The sequence below is a fragment of the Cryptomeria japonica genome, chromosome 8 (assembly GCF_030272615.1).
Source record: "Cryptomeria japonica chromosome 8, Sugi_1.0, whole genome shotgun sequence".
In the NCBI taxonomy this organism is placed as follows: Eukaryota; Viridiplantae; Streptophyta; class Pinopsida; order Cupressales; family Cupressaceae; genus Cryptomeria; species Cryptomeria japonica.
Genome location: NC_081412.1, coordinates 370,612,498 through 370,635,795, shown reverse-complemented (window position 1 = coordinate 370,635,795; position 23,298 = coordinate 370,612,498). Strand labels below are relative to the sequence as shown.

General features: G+C 36.2%; 1 protein-coding gene across 3 annotated transcripts in view; it reads left to right on the top strand.

The window, feature by feature from the left end:
• The window catches only part of LOC131066321 (nuclear envelope-associated protein 2), a 35,043-nt gene extending 17,063 nt beyond the window's left edge, over positions 1-17,980 (top strand). For 2 of the 3 annotated variants that reach the window (XM_058001057.2, XM_059209771.1), the window contains one exon: positions 17,256-17,980. In XM_058001057.2, the coding sequence (XP_057857040.1) occupies positions 17,256-17,420 (165 nt within the window). In that variant the 3' untranslated portion in view covers positions 17,421-17,980. Of the gene's footprint in view, positions 1-7,273; positions 7,891-17,255 lie in introns of those variants that run through there. The other variant, XM_058001058.2, reaches the window with a different exon arrangement.
• The last annotated feature ends 5,318 nt before the right edge of the window (positions 17,981-23,298 follow it).

Genomic DNA, 23,298 nt, shown 5'->3' with positions numbered 1-23,298 from the left:
AATTTGATTTTTTATTTAAAATAATAATTAATTCATTTAATGCCTTTGCAATTAATTAATTCGATTTTTAAAATAGGCAAAATTAATTAATTAAATATCCAAGCGCAATTTTTTAAATGCTATTAATTGATTTATCGATTTTTCTAGCATTTAATAAAATTTAAAAATTGTTTTAGCGCCAAAATTTGGAGGAGGGAAAGATACAAACCCCATCGCTCTGGTCCCTGGGAGAGGGACAGGAGCGAATTGTCATTTTAGCCTGGATTCTTTTGCTTTTTACGTTCAAAATCTCCATCCTCACGTTGAAACTGGCATATTTGCTAAGAACCTCGAGCTTGATCGTCTTGATTGTGTGAATGAGTGCCCTCTAAGGTGGATATCGCCCTTGTCCCTGACTGAGGGACTGGAGCGAACTTTATGTTTTCTCCTTGACCTTTGCATCTTCGATCCTCAATCTTCATCATGAGGGAGAAACAACGTTAGTCTTTCGTTCCATGCTTGTTTCACTTGTCTTTAACAAGACATTTTGATGCTTAAATGGATTATCGCCCTGGTCCCTTGGTGAGGGACAGGAGCGATCCCTATGTTCTAGCCAAAATTCTTCGTTCTTAACCTTAACTTCTCATTTGTCACCTTCAAAATGATATCTTTGATCTTGTGTAGCTTGGCTTTGACGTGATCTTGAAGGATAATGAGTGATTATGTGAAAATCGCCCTGGTCCTTGCCTGAAGGACAAGAGCGATTTAGCTTCTTGGCTCAATTTGATCACCCTTTAACGTTTGGTTTCTTTGCATATCATCTTCTTAAGATCACTTTGACACTTGTGTAACCTTGTACGCCCTTTACTTGGCGTGATTTTGAAAGAACTAGCCAATCTAATGGATATCGCCCTGGTCCCTGACTGAGGGACAGGAGCGAATTTGAGTCTTCTGGGCTCATCCTTGTTCTCATCAACTTACAATCACCTTCACAATGTAAGATGGGGTCCTTTGATCCTTCTTGAACGCATGAAATGTGATAATCATTTAAAACTTAAGCCTCCATGAAGATTTCGCTCTGGTCCCTGACTGAGGGACAGGAGCGAATTTGGCCATTTGGTGCAAATCGTTCATTATATTAACTTGTAGTTGTCTTCAAGGCTCAAAATGATGCTCTTTACTCCCTTTCGAACACTCAAAATGTGAATGGCAACTTAAATTTGGCCTCACTTGAACATTTCGCTCTGGTCCCTGAGAGAGGGACAGGAGCGAACTTGGGCATTTTAGTGCAAATCCTTCATCTTTGTCAATCTTTGTAACTTTTGATCTTTGTCGAGACACCTCAAAACGTCCTTGCCACCTTATACTTTGACTTAGAATGACTTGAATTTGGGTGGAAGGCAATATAACCATTATTTCGCCCTGGTCCCTGGCTGAGGGACAGGAGCGAATTTTCACTTGTAGGCTCCATCACACTTTGCTAACTTCCAAAATTATCTTCAACGGTCTCGATGTGCACCCTTTCACCTATTCTTGGCCGGGAGTTTGTTCAAACTTGGCGAGAAATTGACCTAAGGCAAAAATCGCTCTGGTCCCTGACTGAGGGACAGGAGCGCCTAGGCCAATTTGAGTCTCCTATTGATGTCTTGTAATCTTCAATTTGTCTTCAACGAGTTCATTACACCCTCTTTGCTTGCCTCAAACTTAATGTTCACCTGATCTTTGCTCAAATTTTGCCTTATGAGGAATTTCGCTCTGGTCCCTGGGAGAGGGACGAGAGCTATCCCTGAATTTCGCCCTGGTCCCTGGCTGAGGGACAGGAGCGATTTAGCTTCTAGGTCCAATTTTCTTCACTAAGGCACTTCCAAATTATATTCAATTGATGAAACGTATCTCCTTTGATCTCCTCAAATCGTCAAATTGTTCAAATCCTGCAAGGACAAGGCAATGTCTGATTTCGAGCTCCGGTCCTTCACTGAGGGACAGGAGCGATTTTTGCTCCTGGCACATTTCCATGCTTGTGAAATTCTTCAAATTATATTCAACGGAAAGATCATGCCTCCCTTTATCACTTCCAATTCGAAATTCATCTTGATCTTGCAGAGATAGTAAGATTTTGAAAAACAAGCTCCGGTCCTTCACTGAGGGACAGGAGCGATTTTGCTCCTACAGGCCAAAATATCAAGATTTTGGGATTTTAATTACTTCACAAGGCGAAAACAAGTCATTTCCAATGCTCGGGATCAATTATCAAAATTCTCAAAAATTGGTCAAAATTACTCAATCGGACAAAATCAAAATCTCATCATTCACACTTAGGCAAATTTGGACTCTGCATTCAAAATTCCAATTGAAACTAGACCAACTCACTCAGCCTCTGGCGAATTCACTTTATTCAAAATTGCATCCTGCGAGAGGAAGCTCAAAGCTCAAAATTGGATTGGACTCTGGCCTGAAATCACAGTAACAGAAACCCTAAGGTTTGACCCTAGTCCAGACAACTGGCATACTAAACCAAAATCCTAAAAAGCAGAGAGAAAGGCGAGCAAAAACGAGCAAAAAGAGGGGGGGTCCCCATTTGGATGGGGCGATGTGTGAAATGGTCACAACACATATATCTAAACCAAACATAAACGTAAGATAAGAAATTAAATAACATTGCATCAATTGAAAGAGAGAGGGTTTAGAAAGTACATTTCATCTAATGCTAACATTCTGAACTTCATAACTTTATCAAGTTACCAGTGAGGAGGGAATGTATCATCAAGGTGCTTTTTTGCCCAACCACGAACTATTTAGTCCCCCGTGCCATATCCAATTGGATTGGCCTGACCCTTCGTAGGGAGGTAATGGGAAGTGGAACATAATGCCATCTGAGACTTGGTGTTAGGACCTATACACATTAGTCGGTCATAAACTAAGGGTAACTCCCTACTAGTATGACGCTCCTGACTAGAGGTGTCTCTAGTACTAATGATCAGACGGATGCATGCATTACGCAGCACCACCTTGGTCAAGGGCTAACACTGCAAGCATGAATTAACGCGCTATCAATGATCACACTCTTCTCGGCATGGATTTAAGGTCAAATGGGTTCTCGACTTAACTCATATAGGAATTATGACCATATGTATGTTTAAATTTTCATTTGTTATCAACTATAGTACTCTTAAAGTTACTGTATATTTCTTCTCATTAAAGATTGCAATGAGCTGTGATGGTTCAACTAAATCCTTGGCATGGGAAAATAGGGGGCATAAGAGCCGCCAGTTGTACATCCAACTCATAAGTATGGAATATGAACTTTGCTTGACATTACTTTGCTGTCCTAGGCATCTTGAGAGTAATCTCTCAATGGTGATGCAATCTGCATCGAAGTACAATAGTGCCTTTCTACCCACTACCTTCCTAGGCTAGGGTATTGTTGTGACGTATTCACACATCGCCCCATTACAAATGGGGACCCCTACTTTTTTTTGCTTTTTGGGGTTTGCTTTCTAGGTGTTTAGGGTTTGTTTGTTAGCCTTTGCATTTTGAGTGTCACCAGGGGATCAATAGGATGGTAGGCTTTGCTTGAGCCAGGGGAGTCAGCAGGTGCCCCAGAATTAGGGTTTCTTTGAGAGTCTTCTTTAAGGCCTGGTTTTGCTCTTGTTGCTAATTGTGTCTTGCTTTGTGAGTGGGTATCATCCTTGAAGGTTTGAGTTAGGTCGAGTTGGTGAGTGATGAAGTCTGGAATGCCCTGATCCTGAAATTTGGCTGTCTGGAATGCCCTGATCCTGAAATTTGGCTAAGTCTGGAATGTCTTGATCCTGAAATTTGACTAAGTCTGGAAAATTGAAGAATCCTCCAAAAACTAGATTTTGCAATATAACTCTTGGAGGTCCGAAACCACTCTCAAACATCTTGAAAGTATATATGGAATATAACTTAAAGTATAAGAAAGAAGAAAGATACTTAAATGTTATATTCCATAAAATGATCCTGATGGAGAGTTCAAAAAGTCAAATTTCGCTCCTGACCCTTCCAAAGGGTCCAAAGCGAAATTCTCCATAAGACATTTTACTTTGACAAAAACCTAGAACTAACACATTCCTAGGCTTGAATGAAGGTAAAAACGCTTGTTTGAATGAAGAAATGTGAAAATGAAGTCAAGGATCCAACCCAAAAAGTGATTTTCGCTCCTGACCCTTCCAAAGGGTCTAGAGCGAAAATCTTTGTAGCTCTCATTTCCTTTCAAATTTTGACTAAGTGTTGGTTTCTAGGGCATGTTGGGGAATGAATTGGTATGTTTTTGCCTTGTGAAGTGGTTTGAAGCTTGAAAAATGAGCAATTTAGCTAGGAATGAGATTTTCGCTCCTGACCCTTCCAAAGGGTCCAGAGCGAAAATCTTCCCAAAGCACATTTCATCTTAAGTTTGGCTAATTTGTGATTTGCAGGGTACCTTGGAAGGAAGCTTGGACATTCTTATTGCCTTTGAAAGGTTTGAAAGCATTGAAAATGAAGGATTTTGGACCAAAAAAGGAAATTTCGCTCCTGACCCTTCCAAAGGGTCCAGAGCGAAATTCCTAAAAGCTCTTAATTTTGCAGTAAAGGAAATCAAGTTTTGATTTGTTATGGCATGGATGGAAAGAAAATGACATACTTTTGCCTCTTGAGGTTGTTTTGGAAAGTGGAAATGAAAGATTTAGCCCAAGAAGGGATTTTCGCTCCTGGCCCTTCCAAAGGGTCCAAAGCGAAAATCTCTCTAAGACACATTTCTTGCCTTATTTGGCCAATATTTGATGTCCAAGGCATGATGAGATGAAGTATGAACATGTTGAAATCCTTGGAGATGATTAGAAGATTGTGGAAATGAAGGATTCTAGCCAAGAAGGTGAATTTCGCTCCTGACCCTTCCAAAGGGTCCAAAGCTAAATTCCTTGCAAGCCTATTCTTTTGACCTTGTTTTGGCTTAAGACCTTATCCCTTGGGTGAAGGATGATGTTTAGTTACCTCTTGAGGTGATTTTGAGTTGGAAAAAGGAAGAATCAAGCCCAAATCATGATTTTCGCTCCTGACCCTTCCAAAGGGTCCAGAGCGAAAATCCTCCTAGACCTCATTTCCTTCCCTATTTGACCAAATTGTGATGTCCAAAGCATGTTGAAAGGGGAAATGGACATGATCTTGCCTTTGAGAGTGTTTGGAAGTTGTGAAAATGAAGGATTTTAGCCAGGAAAGGAAATTTCGCTCCTAACCCTTCCAAAGGGTCCAGAGCGAAATTCCTTATAAGCCTACTTTTTAACCTTTCTTGGACATGAAACCTTGTTCCTAGGGCAGTGAAGGATGAGATTCTACCTTGCAAAGAAGTTTCAAGTTGAAAGAATGATGATTTTGGGTCAAGAATGAGATTTTCGCTCCAGACCCTTCCAAAGGGTCCAGAGCGAATTTTCTCAAAACCTATCTTTTCCCTCAAATTTATGCCAAATCTAGTGTGGGTCAAGATTAGAGGTGTCTTTAGGCATGTCCTTGAATGGTCAATAATTATCAAGTTTGAAGGAATTAAGCCAAATGATGAAAATCGCTCCTGACCCTTCCAAAGGGTCCAAGGCGAAAATTCTTCAAACACCTATTTTCCCTTGCAAAATCAAGTCAAACTTGGGCTGGACGTGAGAGGAGAAGTGTTTTCTAGCCTTTTGAGGTGAATGCAACTTGAAATGATGGAGGAATAAAAGCCTAAATTAGGAAATTCGCTCCTGACCCTTCCAAAGGGTCCAGAGCGAATTTTCTCTAAATCACCCTTTTTCCCAATTTTGTGCCAAGCCAAGTGTTGACTAGGGTGAGTTTTGATGGGAGAGGTCCTCAGGAATGACTTTGACTTAGCAATGATTATCAAACTTGAAGGAATTGAGCCAAAAAGTGATTTTCGCTCCTGACCCTTCCAAAGGGTCCATAGCGAAAATCCTAAAATCTACCTATTCCTTTCAAATTTATGCTAAGCTATGCCTAGACCAAGGTAAAAGATGCCCTTGTGATTGCCCTTAAGTCGATGGTTGTCTCCAGAAGTGATGATTTTAGGCCAGAAGAGGAAATTCACTCCTGACCCTTCCAAAGGGTCCAGGGCGAAAACTCTTCAATCACCTATTTTCCCTTGCAAAATCAAGTCAAACTTGGGTTGGATGAGAGGAGAGAAGTGTTTTCTTGCCTTTTTGAAGCTGGTTAAGGTTGAAAGATGGAAGAATAAGCCTAAAACAAGAATTTCGCTCCTGACCCTTCCAAAGGGTCCAGAGCGAAATTCTAAAATCCATCTATTCCTCTCATATTTATGCCAAGCCAGGCCTAGACAAAGATGGTAGAGGTCCTTGAGATTGCCCTTGAATGGATTTTTGTCTCCAAAAATGATGATTTTGGGCTAGGGGAAGAAATTCGCTCCTGACCCTTCCAAAGGGTCCAGAGCGAAAATCTTAAAATCACCTATTTTCCTTGTAAGTCTAGTCAAACGTTAGGTTTTCATGGCTTGGATGGGTGCGAGGAGACATGTTCTTGCCTTTTGAAGTTAATTGATGTTGAAAAATGATGGAAATTAGCCCAAACCAAGGATTTCACTCTTGACCCTTCCAAAGGGTCCAAAGCGAAAATCCTAAGATCACCTACTTTCTTTGCAAGACAAGTTAAAATTTTGATTTCTATAGCCTAGACAGGAGTGAGGCAATGTGTCCTTAGTCTTGGAGGTGAATTGAAGTTGAAAGGATGGAGGAACATGCTCAAAACTTGAAAATCGCTCCTGACCCTTCCAAAGGGTCCAGAGCGAAAAACACTAAAACCATCCTTTTCTCCAAATTTTGTGCTAAGTCAGGCCTAGACTAGGATGAGAGAAGCTATTTGGAATGCCTTGAAAAGATGTTTATCCACCAAAGATGCAAATTTTGAGCTAAAATTGGAATTTCGCTCCTGACCCTTGCAAAGGGTCTAGAGTGAAATTCTGGATGGGTCCTGTCCCTCGCTAGGTTTCGAGCAAATTTGACCTTTTGGCCTTGTGAAGATCAAACCAATGTTGCCAAGTTGGGAAGTGGATTCAATGTGGGGGAGTCTAGATGAATTGAAGTGAAGGAGATGAGAAGAATTTGAGCCAGGAATGCAAAATTCGCTCCTGACCCTTCTAGAGGGTCCAGGGCGAAATTCTTATAGGGCCTGTCCTTGGAAAGACTTTTGAACAAACTTAATTTTGATTTCTTTTTGTTGATGATTTAAGTTGAAAATGCTATGTTGAAATGAATTTATCATGTGTCCTTAATCATCTTTTGGTTTGTTTTGGCAGATGAAAGAAGACCAGGCAAGGACAAGGACGACCTTCTCCAAGCCTAGCATCAACAAGGACGACCTTCTCCAGCCCAGCCTCATCAAGGACGACCTCTTCCAGTCCAATATTTGAAGGAAAGACAAGGTGGCATCCTAGTCATCACTCCTCCAGTCGGGTTGGTCCACTTCAGCACGTTCAGATTCAATGTACCTGACTCATCAAAGATGGCACTAACTTCGATGTACCTACCCTGGCTATCAATTGGTCGAACATTCCAGAGAAGACATGTGTCCAAATAATGCAATTATTTCATTGGTTAGAATTAAGTTTGTTGTAACAAACCCTAATTAGGGTTTCATTGTAAAATCTCGGCCATTGATCTCAAAGTGATCTGAGCCATTGAATTGTATTGAGAGCATTATAAAAGGCTCAAGCTCTTCATTTTGTAAAGGTTAATAGTTAGTCAATAGCTAGAAGGTGAATAGTTAGTTGATAGAGGTTAGAATAGCTAATGATTAATAGCAAATAGAATAGTAGTTAGAGTAGAATAGAAAGAGAAGGCAAAGATTGTTGCCAAGATGTTGTTGTAAAAGACTTGTAAACTTCATTGAAGAAATGGTGAAATCTATGGGTCGATTCAACAATTTGCATGGTCTCTATACTTCTCAAATTTGATTTCATGTTATTAGATGAGTGGAAGAAATGCGTTTGATTGATGGTGAAATTTGTATATCCATACTATATGAATGAGTATGGTCTTTGTAGGCTTTACATGTCCAACAGAATAGTTACAAATCAATGTGTCTGAGTTGTTTTATTTACTATCTCCTATAATTATTCCCAAATACAGAATTTTTGGACATAACCAATTTTTTTAGACATATAAGATACAAAGACAACAACAATGGATGCCTCTATAATTTAATGCTGCAGTGCCCCATGTGCCACTCAATAAAAGTTACATGATGTAAGACCAAGCATAAGTCTTAACAGCATCAACTGTTTATTAAAACTTTAACACATTTCTGTATATAATTTACAGATTTTAAGAAAGACAAGTGAGAACTTAAAATCTATGCATTGTAGGAAGAGAAGTATCTTTGTTTTGTTTAGAAAGCTGTGTGCAACATAAAACATGGTATTACGAATGCTATTACACATTTTATTAGGATGGATCCTAAATACATTCTAGTAGTGTGCACTAAAATGCACTTCACTATTCACATTTGATGCTTGTGTACTATTCCCTAATACATTATGGCACTAGAAGTGTTACATGCTAAGTTACTGGTTTGGGTTTAGGTACACAAACCCGGTTCGTGGGTTTGGGCAATTTTTTTTTTGCCCTTTGGGTTTGTGGGTTGGGTTCACACACACACACACACACACACACATATATATGAAATTATAAAGCTAAATACATTTAATAGTATGCTACTTCATCATTGATCAATGCCGAGTGCTAGTTGATAGTACAAAATTTCAATATTATCATATTATGTCATACGCCATATAATATATATCAATGTATCATACATGTCTAGGGTCACGATTCAAATAAAAATCATTACAATTACGAAGATGCAAGCATTGGCATAGATGCAATGTGCAATTTTTTGCTCTACAATATCTCTTGCTTCCATTATTAAATGCCTAGTCCAATGGGCCTCTTTTGTAGGAAAGATTGGGATTTTCTTCTTATCTTGCATAGAGGGTATCTCCAAGAAAGGATGTTGGGAGGCATTTATTGGTTGATGATCTTTGGGTAATGTCATTGGTTTTTTGCTTGCGGATGGATGAGCTCTTAGTTTTTTCTCTTTCTAGAGCTTTATTAGCTTCTCCTTGTTCTCTAATGAATCCTGCAATTTATGTGGCAGACAACCGTTGCTTATCTAGCCCTTAACACATTTTAATCCCTTTCCCAGGAGGTCCACAAAAGTGACGTCTCACTCGATAATATGAGCACCTATAATTGGTTGTACAAAAATTACAATTCCATTCAAATCCCTTACCTCCTGGAAGTTGTTGAAGCATTGTAGAATAATTCCATAAAGGACATCCTTTATCAACTTTAAATTTTTGGTTTTGAGTCCTGTAACCCCCACCCACTGAAGTCGAGCTTGTTGCCATTATAAGAAATTACACATTTTTAAATTAGAAAAAAATAAAAATAAATGCAAGCTGACAAGTTTACAAGCTGTCCATTAAGTTGGGTTCGTATGGATTTTTACCATGTTTTGGAACCTTGTTTTGAGCCATGGTAATGTTTTATGGTGGTATTTTTGAGCCTCCATGAGTCTACATATTGAGGGGTTGAGTTGGACATTGGAGTTTTCAGTTTGTAGGTTGAAGGACAGAGTTAGAGGAGCAGTTTGAGGCTCAAGTGTTGAAGGATTATTTTTCGATTTGAAGTTGGAGGATTTTGTGGTAGTTCACTCTTGTAGGTGTTGCTGTTTTTATATCAGATTTGCTGCTTTTTGTACGAAGCCGTAATTTTCAGAACAACTTTGTAATTTCATTTCAAGATAATCAATAGAAGGCAAGAATTCAGTCTTGCATGTTTTCCAATTCAAATTATTTGTTGTGTATAAGTCAAATCATTTAGTGATTTACATGTGTGCAGTTTGAGAGGAGAGTTTCTCTTCATCAGATGCTGAACCAGTGGGAACACAAAGCTGATTTAATGTATACAAAAAAGTTGCAAGCCATATCTTAGCATATAATCAAGAAAAGTTATTTAATTTATCACTTTAGGTTGTTGAAAATAAGTGTGAGCCTGCCTGAATTCTGAATTTGATGTTTTGATTTTTTTTGTGATTTCCAATCATTCATATGCGATAAGCATACTATTGAAAATATGCAAAACCTTGGAAGGTTGCCTACTCAACATATCGTCACATTTATTAGGACTCCTCTCTTTACACTTTATGATAAAATGGAGTTGTTTAGTTTAAAAAAGCCATTAAAGTGCCATTGTTCTTGAATCTCAGATTTTGAATTCAGTATAAAGGATTGCTTCTTTATCAAGGATGTAGTCTCTGTTGCTTGAGTGCTTGAATTAATGTATATGATTCTTTTTCATATGCATTGTAATTTTTTTTTGCATTAGAAAGAGTCTCTGAGCAATATCCCTGCTTAAGAACAATGCCCATGTAATAGTCTGGCCCTTCTCAAAGGGCTGGTGCAAATCAGGAAGAGAAAGTACTGGAGTTGAGCAAAGAGCATCCTTGAGCTGCTATGGTGCTTTGGTGGTTGTTGCAATCTATATGAAATGCTATTCGTTTTTTTATATAAGAAATGCCTTTTGTTGGATAATTGAAGTAGCCTGCCAATTTTAGAGAATAATCTAATCAATTAAGCAAAGAAATTATTCTGATGTGTGATAATTGATGTTTTTTTCCAATCTGGAAAGAATTTAACTTCTCTTAGATCTGAGTGCACACCATTGCAATAATTAATACAACCAAAATACAAAAGTGAAAGTATTTCTCAAAGAAACACATCTTCATATTGTCTTGCAATCTATGTCATGGAAGATAAAAGAGCAACCTAAAGATGTTGGACATGGTCCTTGTAGCAACCTGAACATGCTAGACATGGTCCTTGTTGCTGCTCCAATAGATCGACATGTTATCCAGATAGACTAAGTTTCTCTAATGTGAGTGAAGTGTGCTGTTTATCATTTTAATGAATGCTAGTTGAGCTAGCAAGAACAAGACGCATGAATAGCCACTTAAAGACCGTTGTTTTCTTAAAAATTCGTTTGTCAACCATTTGAAGGTCCCATGTGTTCCTAATGATATTCAGTAAATAGATCCATGAAATATTGAGCTCCCTTTAATTGGTCTGTGAGAACATCATCCTGGGCTTTAAGATCAAACAATATGCACAAAATGCAACTGTGAAATGAATACAAAGAGATTTATCTACTGTACAATTTGTAGACTTATTTGTACAAGTGTATATGATCAGTACAAAGAATGCACAATGAAGCTTTGAGAAAAAGAATTCTCCTAAAAGAAGAAATACATAAAAGGAGCTTTTAAATTTAAGTTTCTAAGAGAATAAGCATGTCAAAAGAAGCTTCTAGAGGAAGTACATAGAGATACGTGAAATCTATAACTATATACCATAAAAAATAAAATACAATTAGCCCATCCGACTATGTATCATCAATTAACACTTGCAGCTTTGCTCTAGAATGAGGCTTGCCACTAGCTGAAGCATTGTGAAATCAAAGGAAGGCAATCTTCCATTGATGTTATGTTGATTATTGTACCAATTTGGGTTGTGTTTAAGAAACAATTTTTGGGTACAAAGGTAAATGACAACAATATATGCCAATAATGCATTCAAAGTGCAGGAATTGGCTATATTTGTATGGGTACAACTGCAATATTTGTTGCAAGAAGAATCTTTTATGAAAGATGACTTAGATCGTTTGAAGTCCTTTTGTCAGCTCTGCCAAGAACATTCAGAATTAGATTGTTGGCAGGATTGTAGATTGGTTTATTGTCATCTTTGTTATGTTTGTTGTGCTGACTTCTCATTAAGTACAGTACCATTACGAGTCTATTTGTGAAAAACCTTCTTAGGAAAGAGAATCTCTGGTAATTCATGTTGAGGAACCTTCTCAAAATTCTGAGCCTGCAAGTTTTTGTGATAAAATGATTGGTTGGCTTCTTTATCTTGGCAAGTTTGATCGAAAATCTGCTCATGAAGATGATATTATATAACTAGCTGTCATATGAGGGTTGTTTGAACTAAGAACTTTTTACTAGTCAACTATTTCTACAATGAAACTAGAACTATATTTATTATTGATACTTGTTTTCTTAGAACTAAGATATGTTGGTTCTATGAAGACTCTTTGCTGTGTGAGTAATTAACCTCTCTAAAACTGGAAATATCTATAAAGTATCCTGTAGTCCACATAATTTTGCCCTCAATTTTCATTTCTTGTGTAGATGATTTTGATGAATTAGCATCTGTGCAAGAATAAGAGAAGATATCAGGAATTGCTTAGATAAGCTTGAGTTACAATTCTATAAACTTGGATGATAGTCTGTACTTTTGTGGGCCCAATGCCACTCTTGTTTTTGTGTCTTGTACTTGGCATTATTTAAAGGAATGAAGCCCCTGACTTTGTAGGTTGGTCCTTGATGACTCATATATATGCCTTTGCAAAGCAAAGGTGTTTGACAACCTTAGTGGGAAATCAACGGCTAAGTTTGTAGGGCAAGGTGTCCAATATTGTAGGGCATTGAACTTTTTGTTAGTGTTCCACGAGGATGTGTCCTCCACAAAAAACCTCGCTTTTTTTTGGATAGGGACATTTCCAAGACTTGGGGACTCGCGGGAAATGTCTCTCCACCACACCACTGCCATCTTCGTCACCTTAGAGACGTAGTTGGGATGTTGGAGAAGTTTAGGGGACTCTCATATGTCTCCCAACTGTCTTGGGGATGCCCCCTCCCACAGCCCAATGGATAAGGCATGGAAAGTATGTAAGATACTAGTAAATGGAATAGAACTATGTTGGATTACATAATTCAAGATAATTTGTTGTTGAAAGGAAGCTGGTTATGCATTCCTTAGAGTTCAATGAGAGAATTTGATGAAAGAAAAACAATGGTAGATTAGTAGGTAATTATGGGATTGACAAGGCAATGGCAATGGTAAGCAAATATTAGTTTTTGCTGCAAATCTGCAAAGATGTGAAAAGGCATGTGCAAAATTGGTCAAATTGTTAAAGGAAATAGTCAAAATGTTGGTTTGTGTAGGTCGTTATTGATTCCAAAGAACCTTGGGAGGACATTAACATGCATTTTGTGTTAGGATTGCCAGGAACAAATAGAGAAAATGATTCTATTTTTGTAATTGTTGGTCGATTTTCTAAGATAACACATTTTATTGCATTTTGTGTTAGGATTGCCAGGAACAAATAGAGAAAATGATTCTATTTTTGTAATTGTTGGTCGATTTTCTAAAATGACACATTTTATTGCTTGCAAAAAAATTAATGATGTGGTAAATATAGCTGGTTTATTTTTAGAAAATTGTGATATTGCATGGATTGCTCGAAAGTATTGTGTCAAATAGGGATGTGTGAGAAATTTGTTGGTCATTTTTGGCGCACACTATGGAAAAAGATGAATATGGATTAAAAATTCAGTTTAGCATATCATGTGCAAACAAATGGACAAACAAATGGACAAACAAAAGTTATGAATAGCTGTTTGGGAAATTGGGACTTAATCTTATCACAAGTTGGATTTGCTTATAATAATTTAATGAACAAAAGTAGAGGTAAATCACCATTTGGAATTACAAGTGGACAATATCCAAAGAATGTATCAAAATTAAAAAGTTTTAATTACAAACAATAGGAAGAGTGCTATGGTTGAAGATTATGTAAAATGTATGAGAAATTTGCATCAAGAAGTAGAAGTCTAGTTGGAGGAGATGAAGTGTGAGCATAAAGAACACACTGATCGAAAAAGGAGACATAAAGAATATGTGTTAGGATATGAAGGGAGATTATTTGAGGAAGGAAATTTTTTTACAGAGGACATAATAAGTTGAAAATGAAAAATTGGTCCTTGCTTAACAAATTTTATTTAAGAAATGCATATGAGGTGGAATACTAGGAGGACTTGATATAGCACCAATGTTTAACAACACTGCTCTATATGAGTATCAAGAAGCATAATCAAAGATAACATAGTAGAGAGACTGGAGTAAATAGGCGTCTAAGTAGGAAACAAAATAAATTGAAGAGGTAACTGATTAGAATAGGAAGGAGCACAAGAAACATAAAATATGAAAAGTATTTGGTGAAGTGGAATTATAAGCTAGTTGAAGATTCTATATGGATGTCCAGAGCTGATTAGTTTGGTTTTCTTTTTGCTCAAATCCTTGAATGAAGTGAGAGGCTCACTTTTGAATTACCCAAGGTGTTTGATGCTGGAGCATTTAGGGTGTAAAAGCAATCTTGTATCAACCAATTTTTTATTATTAATGTTATGTTTTGCAAGTACTTCTAGTTTTCCAAATGTTTTGCAGTGGTGTGTGTCAAGTATGTGGCATTGCATCTGTTTGTCACTATATGCACAAATTGCAATCAATATTCAGCAAGCTGTGTGGCAGCAAATTTTTAATATTTTTGATTGTGGTTTAGAACATAAGCCCAAAATAGCATCTTAACATATTCCATTCAAAACTATGTGATCCTGATTGGCACATTCATGTTTCCTATTTGGAGGAGCTTATTAGATTAACACTAGATTGTTTGTTGTATAGCGATTACTTGTTTGAACTATGTGCCAAGTATTTGAAATTAACGCCAATTTTAAAGGTTAACTTTTTCATCATGGGTCCTAAGAGGGGTCATGTATGGAACTATATTGAATTTGGAGACTCCTAGCACAAGGTATGTCAAAGTTGGTGATTTTGCATGTTACTAGTGAACCTATACATTGTGAAAAGTGATGCAGCCAGTTCCAGGGCTGATTGATTATCAAATCATTTAATTTTGTGGCTGTTGATCTTTATCACACTTGCTTATGACGATGTATTACGTTTTATAGCAACACAATCCATTTCTACATAGTATAAATAGGGAAGCCCATTATGACTTGAGGGCAAAGGTTCTATTAGTGATAGTTCAAACATGCATATCAGGATATTGAGGTAACTAAGATCTACTTTGTAATCCAAAGGTTGATGCCTAGCATGTATCAGACTCATGAAGCTATTCAATTTTTTTTTTTTAATTGAGTTAATAAAGTTCAGTTCTTGTGTAACTTTTTGTTGTTTCATTGTGAGTATTTGATTGATTGTTTGTTAGCTGTTTGGTTAGATAGTTCTTAATTGGACTCTCCAACCTTATAGAATGCATTAAATGGGAATTGCCTAGGAAGTTGAATTGTTTTTGGGGAAGGTAGTCATACTTTGGCATCCACGTAGTCGGATTGTGACAGGATCTGGAGAAGGCATAGCGATGGATGTTATTGCTTAGGTTGGATTTGTTTTTTTTGTCATTTCTTTTCTCTTTGAGATTATTAACATTGGTATTTTCTTACAATTGACTGGAGTCAAAGAAGATAAAAATGTAGTCTCTCATAGGATGTATAACTTTTGTGGAAACTTGTGAGGAAGTTTGTCATAGTAATCGTATTAGTATAGTGATAGTGCTACACATGTAGAGAAATCCAACTAGATGGCCTTCTCGAGTTTCTTCCGTGCATGCACCTTGTGAGTAACTAGACCTTGAAGTGATGAATATTTGGAATACTTCTTGATTAACGGTTTAGAGGATTCCCTTGTGACAAATAAGAGCTACATCACTTATTAGATGCTCAAAAACATGGGAAGTGCACAGACAAAACACACCTTGATATAGGTTGTTACAATAAACTGCTGAAAGGTGTTATGGTATCAATATGACAAGGAATTGGCTTCTCAGACATCATAGAGATCCAATAGAAGAATTTTTTTTTAGTAAAATGAAGACAATTATGGGCCTGTAGACGAGTCTTTAAGTATCTAGGTTAAGTTCTTATAATAACATGCTTCATAGGTTTGATGCATTGGAGGCTTTCTAAGATAGGTTTCTAAGGATTTAGTGGAAGGGCGGGCACTTGATGCAATGCATGCACTTGAGCGAGAATTATTTGTAGATACTTTTAGAAGTAGTTGGCATCTCTTCTTTTGAGAGGAGTTAAATTAATTACAAACTTTATTCAGTTATTGAAAAAGAATTGGTGAGGGTCAAAGAGGTTGAACACAGTTTCATAGTACGTTTTAAGTTATGTTTTGGAGATTGTTACAAGTAATGTGCCTGAATGAAATGATACTCACTGAGTAATGTTGCCATGCATGTTTTGTAGAGTGATCTAACTAGATTGGCTTATTGGCTTTTCCCCATCAATGCATTTTGTGATGAACTAGAGCTTGGGGGTGAAGAAAATTTGGAGAGTTTCTGATTAGGGGTTGAGAGAAGTACTAGTCGCAAGACATATAGATGAGCCAAAGCTTTAGAATGAGGCTTTGAATCATGATCAAGGGCTGAAAGGACTCGGATGTCATTAATGGAAGTATTGGTTTGAATTATATGTGTTTTTCATTAATCCTGATTCAATTTCTTAACATGCTCTGAGTTTGAACTTATTAGTGTATAATATATATACAAAGTTTCAAAATATATTTGTATTCAGTATTAGTTTTTGTTTACATTAGAGAGACTAGACTTCGGCAACATTGACTCATTTCTGATACAAACTATCATGTTCACTGATTTTATTGATGAAGTGTCTTTAGGGTATTTATGCACTTCTGAAAGAGCTTGACTAATGGGGGAGTGCCTTGACAAAGGAAGGGGGAGGGGGGAGAAAGGAGGACTTTCTTGACAAAAGGCTCGACCAGTGGGAGAGGAATCCCCCATCAAAGGGCTTGATGAATGAGAGAGGACTCCCTTGGAAAAGGAGGGAGAGGGACTCCCTTGACAAAGAGGGGGAGGATGACTTGTCCTATAGGGTGGGCAGATCACTCAATTGAAAGTTCTTGACAGACAAGAGATTGCTGGTCTTTACTCCTCCTGTTATTGAGACATGCTTTTGCATTCCAGTGCATCCAAAATTTCAAAAATGCTGTAACTACAGTTGTACACTGCAACATGACGACTTGGTGCTCAATATTTTTCCTATGTACATTAAATAGGCATATCGGTGCTATCTCTATAATAAATTGGAGGGCCGTCATAGAAGATGATAGAGTTGATATAATCTCACTCATATTGTTTTATTTGACTTGAAAATGTTGAGTAATTTAGAGTATCCTTATCTTGTCTTTCTTGTTTCATTTTGGGGAGACTTAGTGCTAGCAAGCTTATGCTTTATGGATTGCATTTTCTCCGCTGTTGAAGATTATTTATCATGCATAGGGATGTACTTGCTTTTATAACTGTCAATAACCCATCCATGACCCTTGGATTGTGCAGATTGGAGAAAGAAGAGAGAAGGCAATAAAAGAGCTGCGAGAAAATTTACAGATGAGAGAAAATGCGAGTGCTTCAACAGACAAACAGAGTTTCTGGGAAAGTTCAGGTTTCAAATTTATGGTTTCCATGTCAATGGTAATCTTGGTTATTTTTTCAAAGCGTTGAGAACTAGACTTGGTTCATGTGGCGAGCAAAAGTGAAGTTTTGTATGGTTATCAGTGGTCATGTCGTGTACATCAGCTTAAATTTATAGGAAGAAGCACCATATGCTACAATGACAACTGCACTGTATTATGAGCATTCTCATGTCTTGTCACCTTCCTTGTACCCATGTTTAGGAGGCACATGAGATAGCAGTCTCACTGTGAAGAGTTTTGTTGCACTTATCAGGTTAGTTTTAAAGCTATGCTGGAACGAGGACTTCCTTTTTGTACATTATGTGCTCACTTCATCTATCTTCTTGCACTATTGTTTGTTTCTAGTGTCAAAGTTCAGAAGATAATGGGCAATGATTTGGCAGTCTTCTACCTTTTTGGATTTGTGATCCTGCTGAAAACCTAACCAGAAAGGTATTTATGGGCAAGTTTTCAAAAGAGAACTGTGTTCTGAATTAATTACCAGACTGTTAAATTATTCATTGCGGCATACCCGTGCCGAGATTTTGTATCGCAGCATTGGCTAAAGCTTAATGTAAATTATCCTCTCGAGTCATATTTGAGGAATGATGATCAACCTTTGTATTATACATTGACATTAAAAACTTTTTTTTTCTGTCAAACTACATATATTTTTTCTTTTGCAAAATTCTTGACTGTAGAGCCTTGAAAAACTGTGGCAATAATAGTTTGCAGCATCTCTGGTGAAGGCCATAATTATTTTAATTGAATATATATAAGTGGAAGTCAGTTCTACGCCTGAACATTTATGGTAGCTTGCAAATTTGCTGTGTTATAAATATTGTAAATTGGTTTTAGAAAGTTTCAAGCAGTTTAGCCATTTTTGGTGGACCTAGATTGAAGCATTTATTATAAACATGCAGGCTTCAGATGGAGTGCCCTTGACAAAAATGGCCAGGTAATTTGCGACATTAGAAAATGTTACCTTTGCATCAAATTCAACTTCCATACAATGTGCAAGTATCCAAAACTAAGCATATGTGAGAGAACATAATTGATTGATCGACTAATTCTTTACGATGAACGAGTTGCACAGGACTCCGAGTTTAAAAAAAACTGGAGGCCCCTCTAAAAGTATAATTGTTATTTTTTTCCTAAGATAACGTGGAATGATATAAAAAGAAGCAATTAATGTACTCATTATTTATTATAAAACATATGGTTGAAGCCAGATTGGTTTGTTGCTACAACACAAACGCTATTTTATTTTGTTGTTTGAAACATTAAACTGCTAAATATCTGAAATTTTTTGGCCCTTCTTACTGTTGACCCTTGATTGCCCTTGACGACAAAAAAAAAGAAAGGGTGACATCATGAAAGGCATGTTGATAAACCATTGGCATATTCCATTAATAATGCTATCATGCTTCATCTGCATAATGTTCAGTGAAATTTATGATCTGTACAGCCACGTAATGACCTGGCATCAACTTACTTGGCATTCTTGCACGAGACTCTATTGTGGACTTCAAATGTTTTGAAATCTCATTTTATATTTTGGTTTTCTTAAGTGGTAAAAGAAAAAAAAACAACATTGTTTTATTTTGTTGCACAAACCCTAGAAGGTGCCGCCATGGGTAGTTTGGAGGCTGTAACAGTGATTGTTCTACTTATTTTTGCGTGATGGGTTTTAGCTATGTTTAATTGCAAAAGAAGACAGTTCGAATGGTGGTCTCTTTGGCCGTTCTTGTGGGGATTGTTTAAAGTTTTTCAACAATGTTTTTCAGGTGACTTTGTTTTGCAGCGACAGAGGTAACATTGTGTTGTTCTTTCTATATCTGGAAATTAAAAGGCAAGCTGGTTTTTCTATTTCAGATTTTTATAGAGCAGTAAAAAATTGCAAAATGTTTTTTTTTTTTGTGTTCTTGTAAAAAGAGATGATAGGAATAAAGAGTTTGATGGTTCTTTTATTTTACAGTCATGTAACTATTTTTTTGAGATAACAAAGGTTTTACAAGTGTTTTATATGTGATAAACAAGAGATTCGTTGTTCATACGGATTTCAGTTTTTTGGAGTAGATTTATAACTATTTTTAAAATGTTATATAAAAATCTTATTTCTGTTTAGAAACTCTAACTAATACAGTTACCCTATTTTCGAGGGTATATTTGGAAGATTGTTTTTGGAACAAATTTGATTTAAAAACAATTCATTTCAGTTTTTGAACTGATTCTACATCTCTGGGCATTTATACATATCATGGCTGTGACATTTGAAAGGTGAGTGTGAAGAGAAAAATAAAAAGGCAGGGAAAACTGTGCGTTACTTGCTGTGATCAGTGAAAAAGATTGAAAGGGTTTTTCATTGCATATTGTGAATGTAGTCACATAAATCTGTCCACTTAAATTAAATGAATATTTAATATTTATTTGATTATTTAACCATCAATTAATAATTAATTAAATTAATATATTTAATTAATTCATTTTAACCCTCTTCTCTTATTAATTAAATAAATTATTCAATTTATTTGATTTAATTCACTTAACCAAATTCAGACCATTAATTAAATAAATAAATCATATTTATTTAATTAAATCTTCTTTCACATTTAAATAAATTAATATTTATTTAAATCCTCCAAAATCCCACCTCTCACATTTAAATAAATTAACATTTATTTAAATCACCTTTATCCTCTACCCACTTGCATTTTCCTACAAATGCAAGTTGCACAACTATTTTAAATAAATCATTTATTTAAATCACCTTTATCTTCCACCCACTTGCATTTTCCTACAAATGCAAGTTGCACAACTATTTTAAATAAATCATTTATTTAAATCATTTTTATCCTCCACCCATTTGTATTTTCCTACAAAAGCAAGTTGCACAATTATTTTAAATAAATTATTTATTTAAAATCCTATTTATCCTCACCCACTTGAAATCTTTAATGGTTTCCCTTAAAGTCTTCAAAACTTGATGGTTTTAAAGTTTTCAAACTTGATGACTTCCTTCTATAGTCTTCTTAAGCTTTTAATGGCTTCCCTTAAAGTCTTTTTAAGACTTTAATTGCTTCCCTTAAAGTCTTCAAGCCTTTAATGCTTTATCTTCCTTTTTCTCATTTAAATAAATTAATATTTATTTGAATATTTATCCAAATGCAAATTACACCATTTAATTGAAATAAATGATTTTATTTTAATTGAAAATACCAAAATTCCTCCCACTTGCATTTTCCTACAAAATCCACTTGCATGCCTAAACCCCTTCTAGACTCTTCTAAACCCTTCCTAATTAACCTAATCCATCCCCTAAATATTGTCACATTCCTAAGCAAATTGGAGTCACTTTTCAAAGACTCCAAAGTCTTTGAAAAACAATTAATGCTTTGTGTGTTCAACAAAATAACCTCTAAAGTCTTCCAAACCACTTATGGCTCTTACATGACCATTAATGGTTAATTCCACTTGCACCCATGGTTAAAGACTTTGACCCCTAACTTAACCCTCATGTAACCCATGTGTCTCTTCAAAGCATTTATTTCTTTGACTAGGGTAACCGTCATGTCCCCTCAAGCATTTAATGCTCCTTATCTCTCCTCTCAAGCCTCCTCATGGTGACACTTGTCAACATGGGATTGGGTTGAAAGTCTCACATGGATTGAATATCTTTCAATCCTAACCCTTGTTAAGATTACTCAATCTTAACCCTTCATTTCCCCATTTCTTCTATAAATAGAACCCTTCTCCTCAAGCAAAGAAAAGAGAAGCATTAGAGTATTGTTGTTATACTGGCATTAGCATAGAGCTTTCTCATAGCATCACTATCTACACTTGCATAGCATTTGCTTATCATATTCAACTATCTTGAATCTCCATATGGCATCCATGGCTAGTGCTAAAAGCTGAGAGCTACACTCATTTGGAACTTGGAGAGGAGAGGAACAAGGGAGGAGCAAATATGAGCATCTTGATTAGCTATTTTATTCTATGTTTATATGCTTTCTATTTCATGCTTAATATCTCTCTTGATATGCCTGTTTAGGATAATCTTTTGTTGCTAACACTAACGTTTGTTTCTTGTGCTCTTGTGTGTGTTGCCATCAAATAGATTTTCTAATCCTTTTTGCAGAGCATCAGTGAAAACTCTGTTTTCAGAAGTTCAGTGTCAATTTGATTTTGGAAATTAAGGGCAGAAAGGATTATTGTATTTCATACAAATAACAGAGTATACAGAGTATACAGAGTATGTGATTTCTCTGCATTTTATAGCAGCATATTTGTAAAAGAAAATTGTTTAAATTGTACTCTTATAATCTCATAGTTGCACAAGTATATTTCTGCAATTATAATGTTATTAGAGTAACAAAATATAAACTGCTTATGTAAAAATCTGCCCTACTCAGATAACTTTATGGTTGCAAGAACACTGCAATTATAAAGGTATTTTCAGATTTATGATATTGATTGAAACAGAGGTTGGTGCTCTTTGAAACAATGTACAGAGTTGGTGCTCATTGTTATAATAAAAAGGATCTTTACGAGTGGTTTTTTTTTACCTCAAGAGGGTTTTCCACTCATGAAATCTTTGTCATATGTCAAAAGTTTTCCATTAGTTTCATGCTCTGATATGTTAGATTATTTCATTTGTTTTGCATTGATTCATACAATTGTAGTTTTATATCTGCAAGTTCCATGTTACTGTGTCATTTATAAGATTAAATGTTATTTACTTCAATTCTGAAATTTCAACTTTGTTGATTTAAAGGCATTCTGTTCAGTTCATTAGTTTGATCATATCAGTATGTATACTTAAGAGAAACTATTTTGTTCTGTTTGGTTTACACTCAAAAAGGTTCTCTGTCAAAACTTCTTGTATGAGTTAAGTTCTTAGACTCTAATTCAACCCCCCCCTCTTAGAGTCAATTCACTTCCAACACTTAAAATATTTGAAAAGAGCATTTAAGGCGTATTAATTCATTAACATGACTAAAGTAGACGTGTCCGGGATGGTTGGAGTAGGCATCAATGCAATTTGTGATCTTATGAGAAGCAAGATGGAGAACATGATTTCTGATTAAAAAAATCTAAATTAGTATCTTCCGCATTTTAATATTTGGTGCGATCATGATACTCAAGATCTTCTTGGTGTAAAGACAAGCTAATATACCAGAAAACTTAGATTACTTCTTGATAATCCTAGATTTGCAGTGGATTGAAATAGCCCAGCTATTACTGCTGATGAGCTTGATGATTAACCTGTTTAACCAGTTTAATCGTAAGTGGTAAGCACCAAACACCAATCATATTCTTGTACCACTCAGAATTATTGAGCTTGGTGGATGGATATGGTTTATTCCGAAGGCAATGATGTAGAAATATGCCTACCCGAACTCCCAACATGAGGAGTCTGGGCTTGATTGATCGATAGGCCACTAATGATAGTGTGAAAGTAGATTGTGTTACATGCGAAAAGCTGAAAATTAATTTAAGAGTCGCCTCAATGAGTAAATCCAAAGCTTTGAGTATGTCGGGGTGTACTAATGTAAGCCTCTGCCATCCGATGATATAGGAAACCTTTTATTGGCTGCTGAATCCCAATGCAAAAATGCTAACATAGGATTTTACATGAGTTTTCGAGTCACTTGGACAAATTTGGTAGTGGTCTAGCAAAGAGGACTGATATGAATTGGAAACTTAGAGGATTTTAGAAATATAAGTTAATTTAGCAGATGAGAAGTTCGACGCGAGGAGCTTTTAGATGGTAAACTGGTACATAAATACAAGGTTGGCTGGGAGGATACGTGGATGATCTATTTTATAAGTTGAGATTACCAACTCATAGGTTGTAAAAAAGTGGATGGTGGTTTTTTGGCAGCTTGTTATAAGCATCAATGTTTTAGATCTAGTGTTTTTGGCTA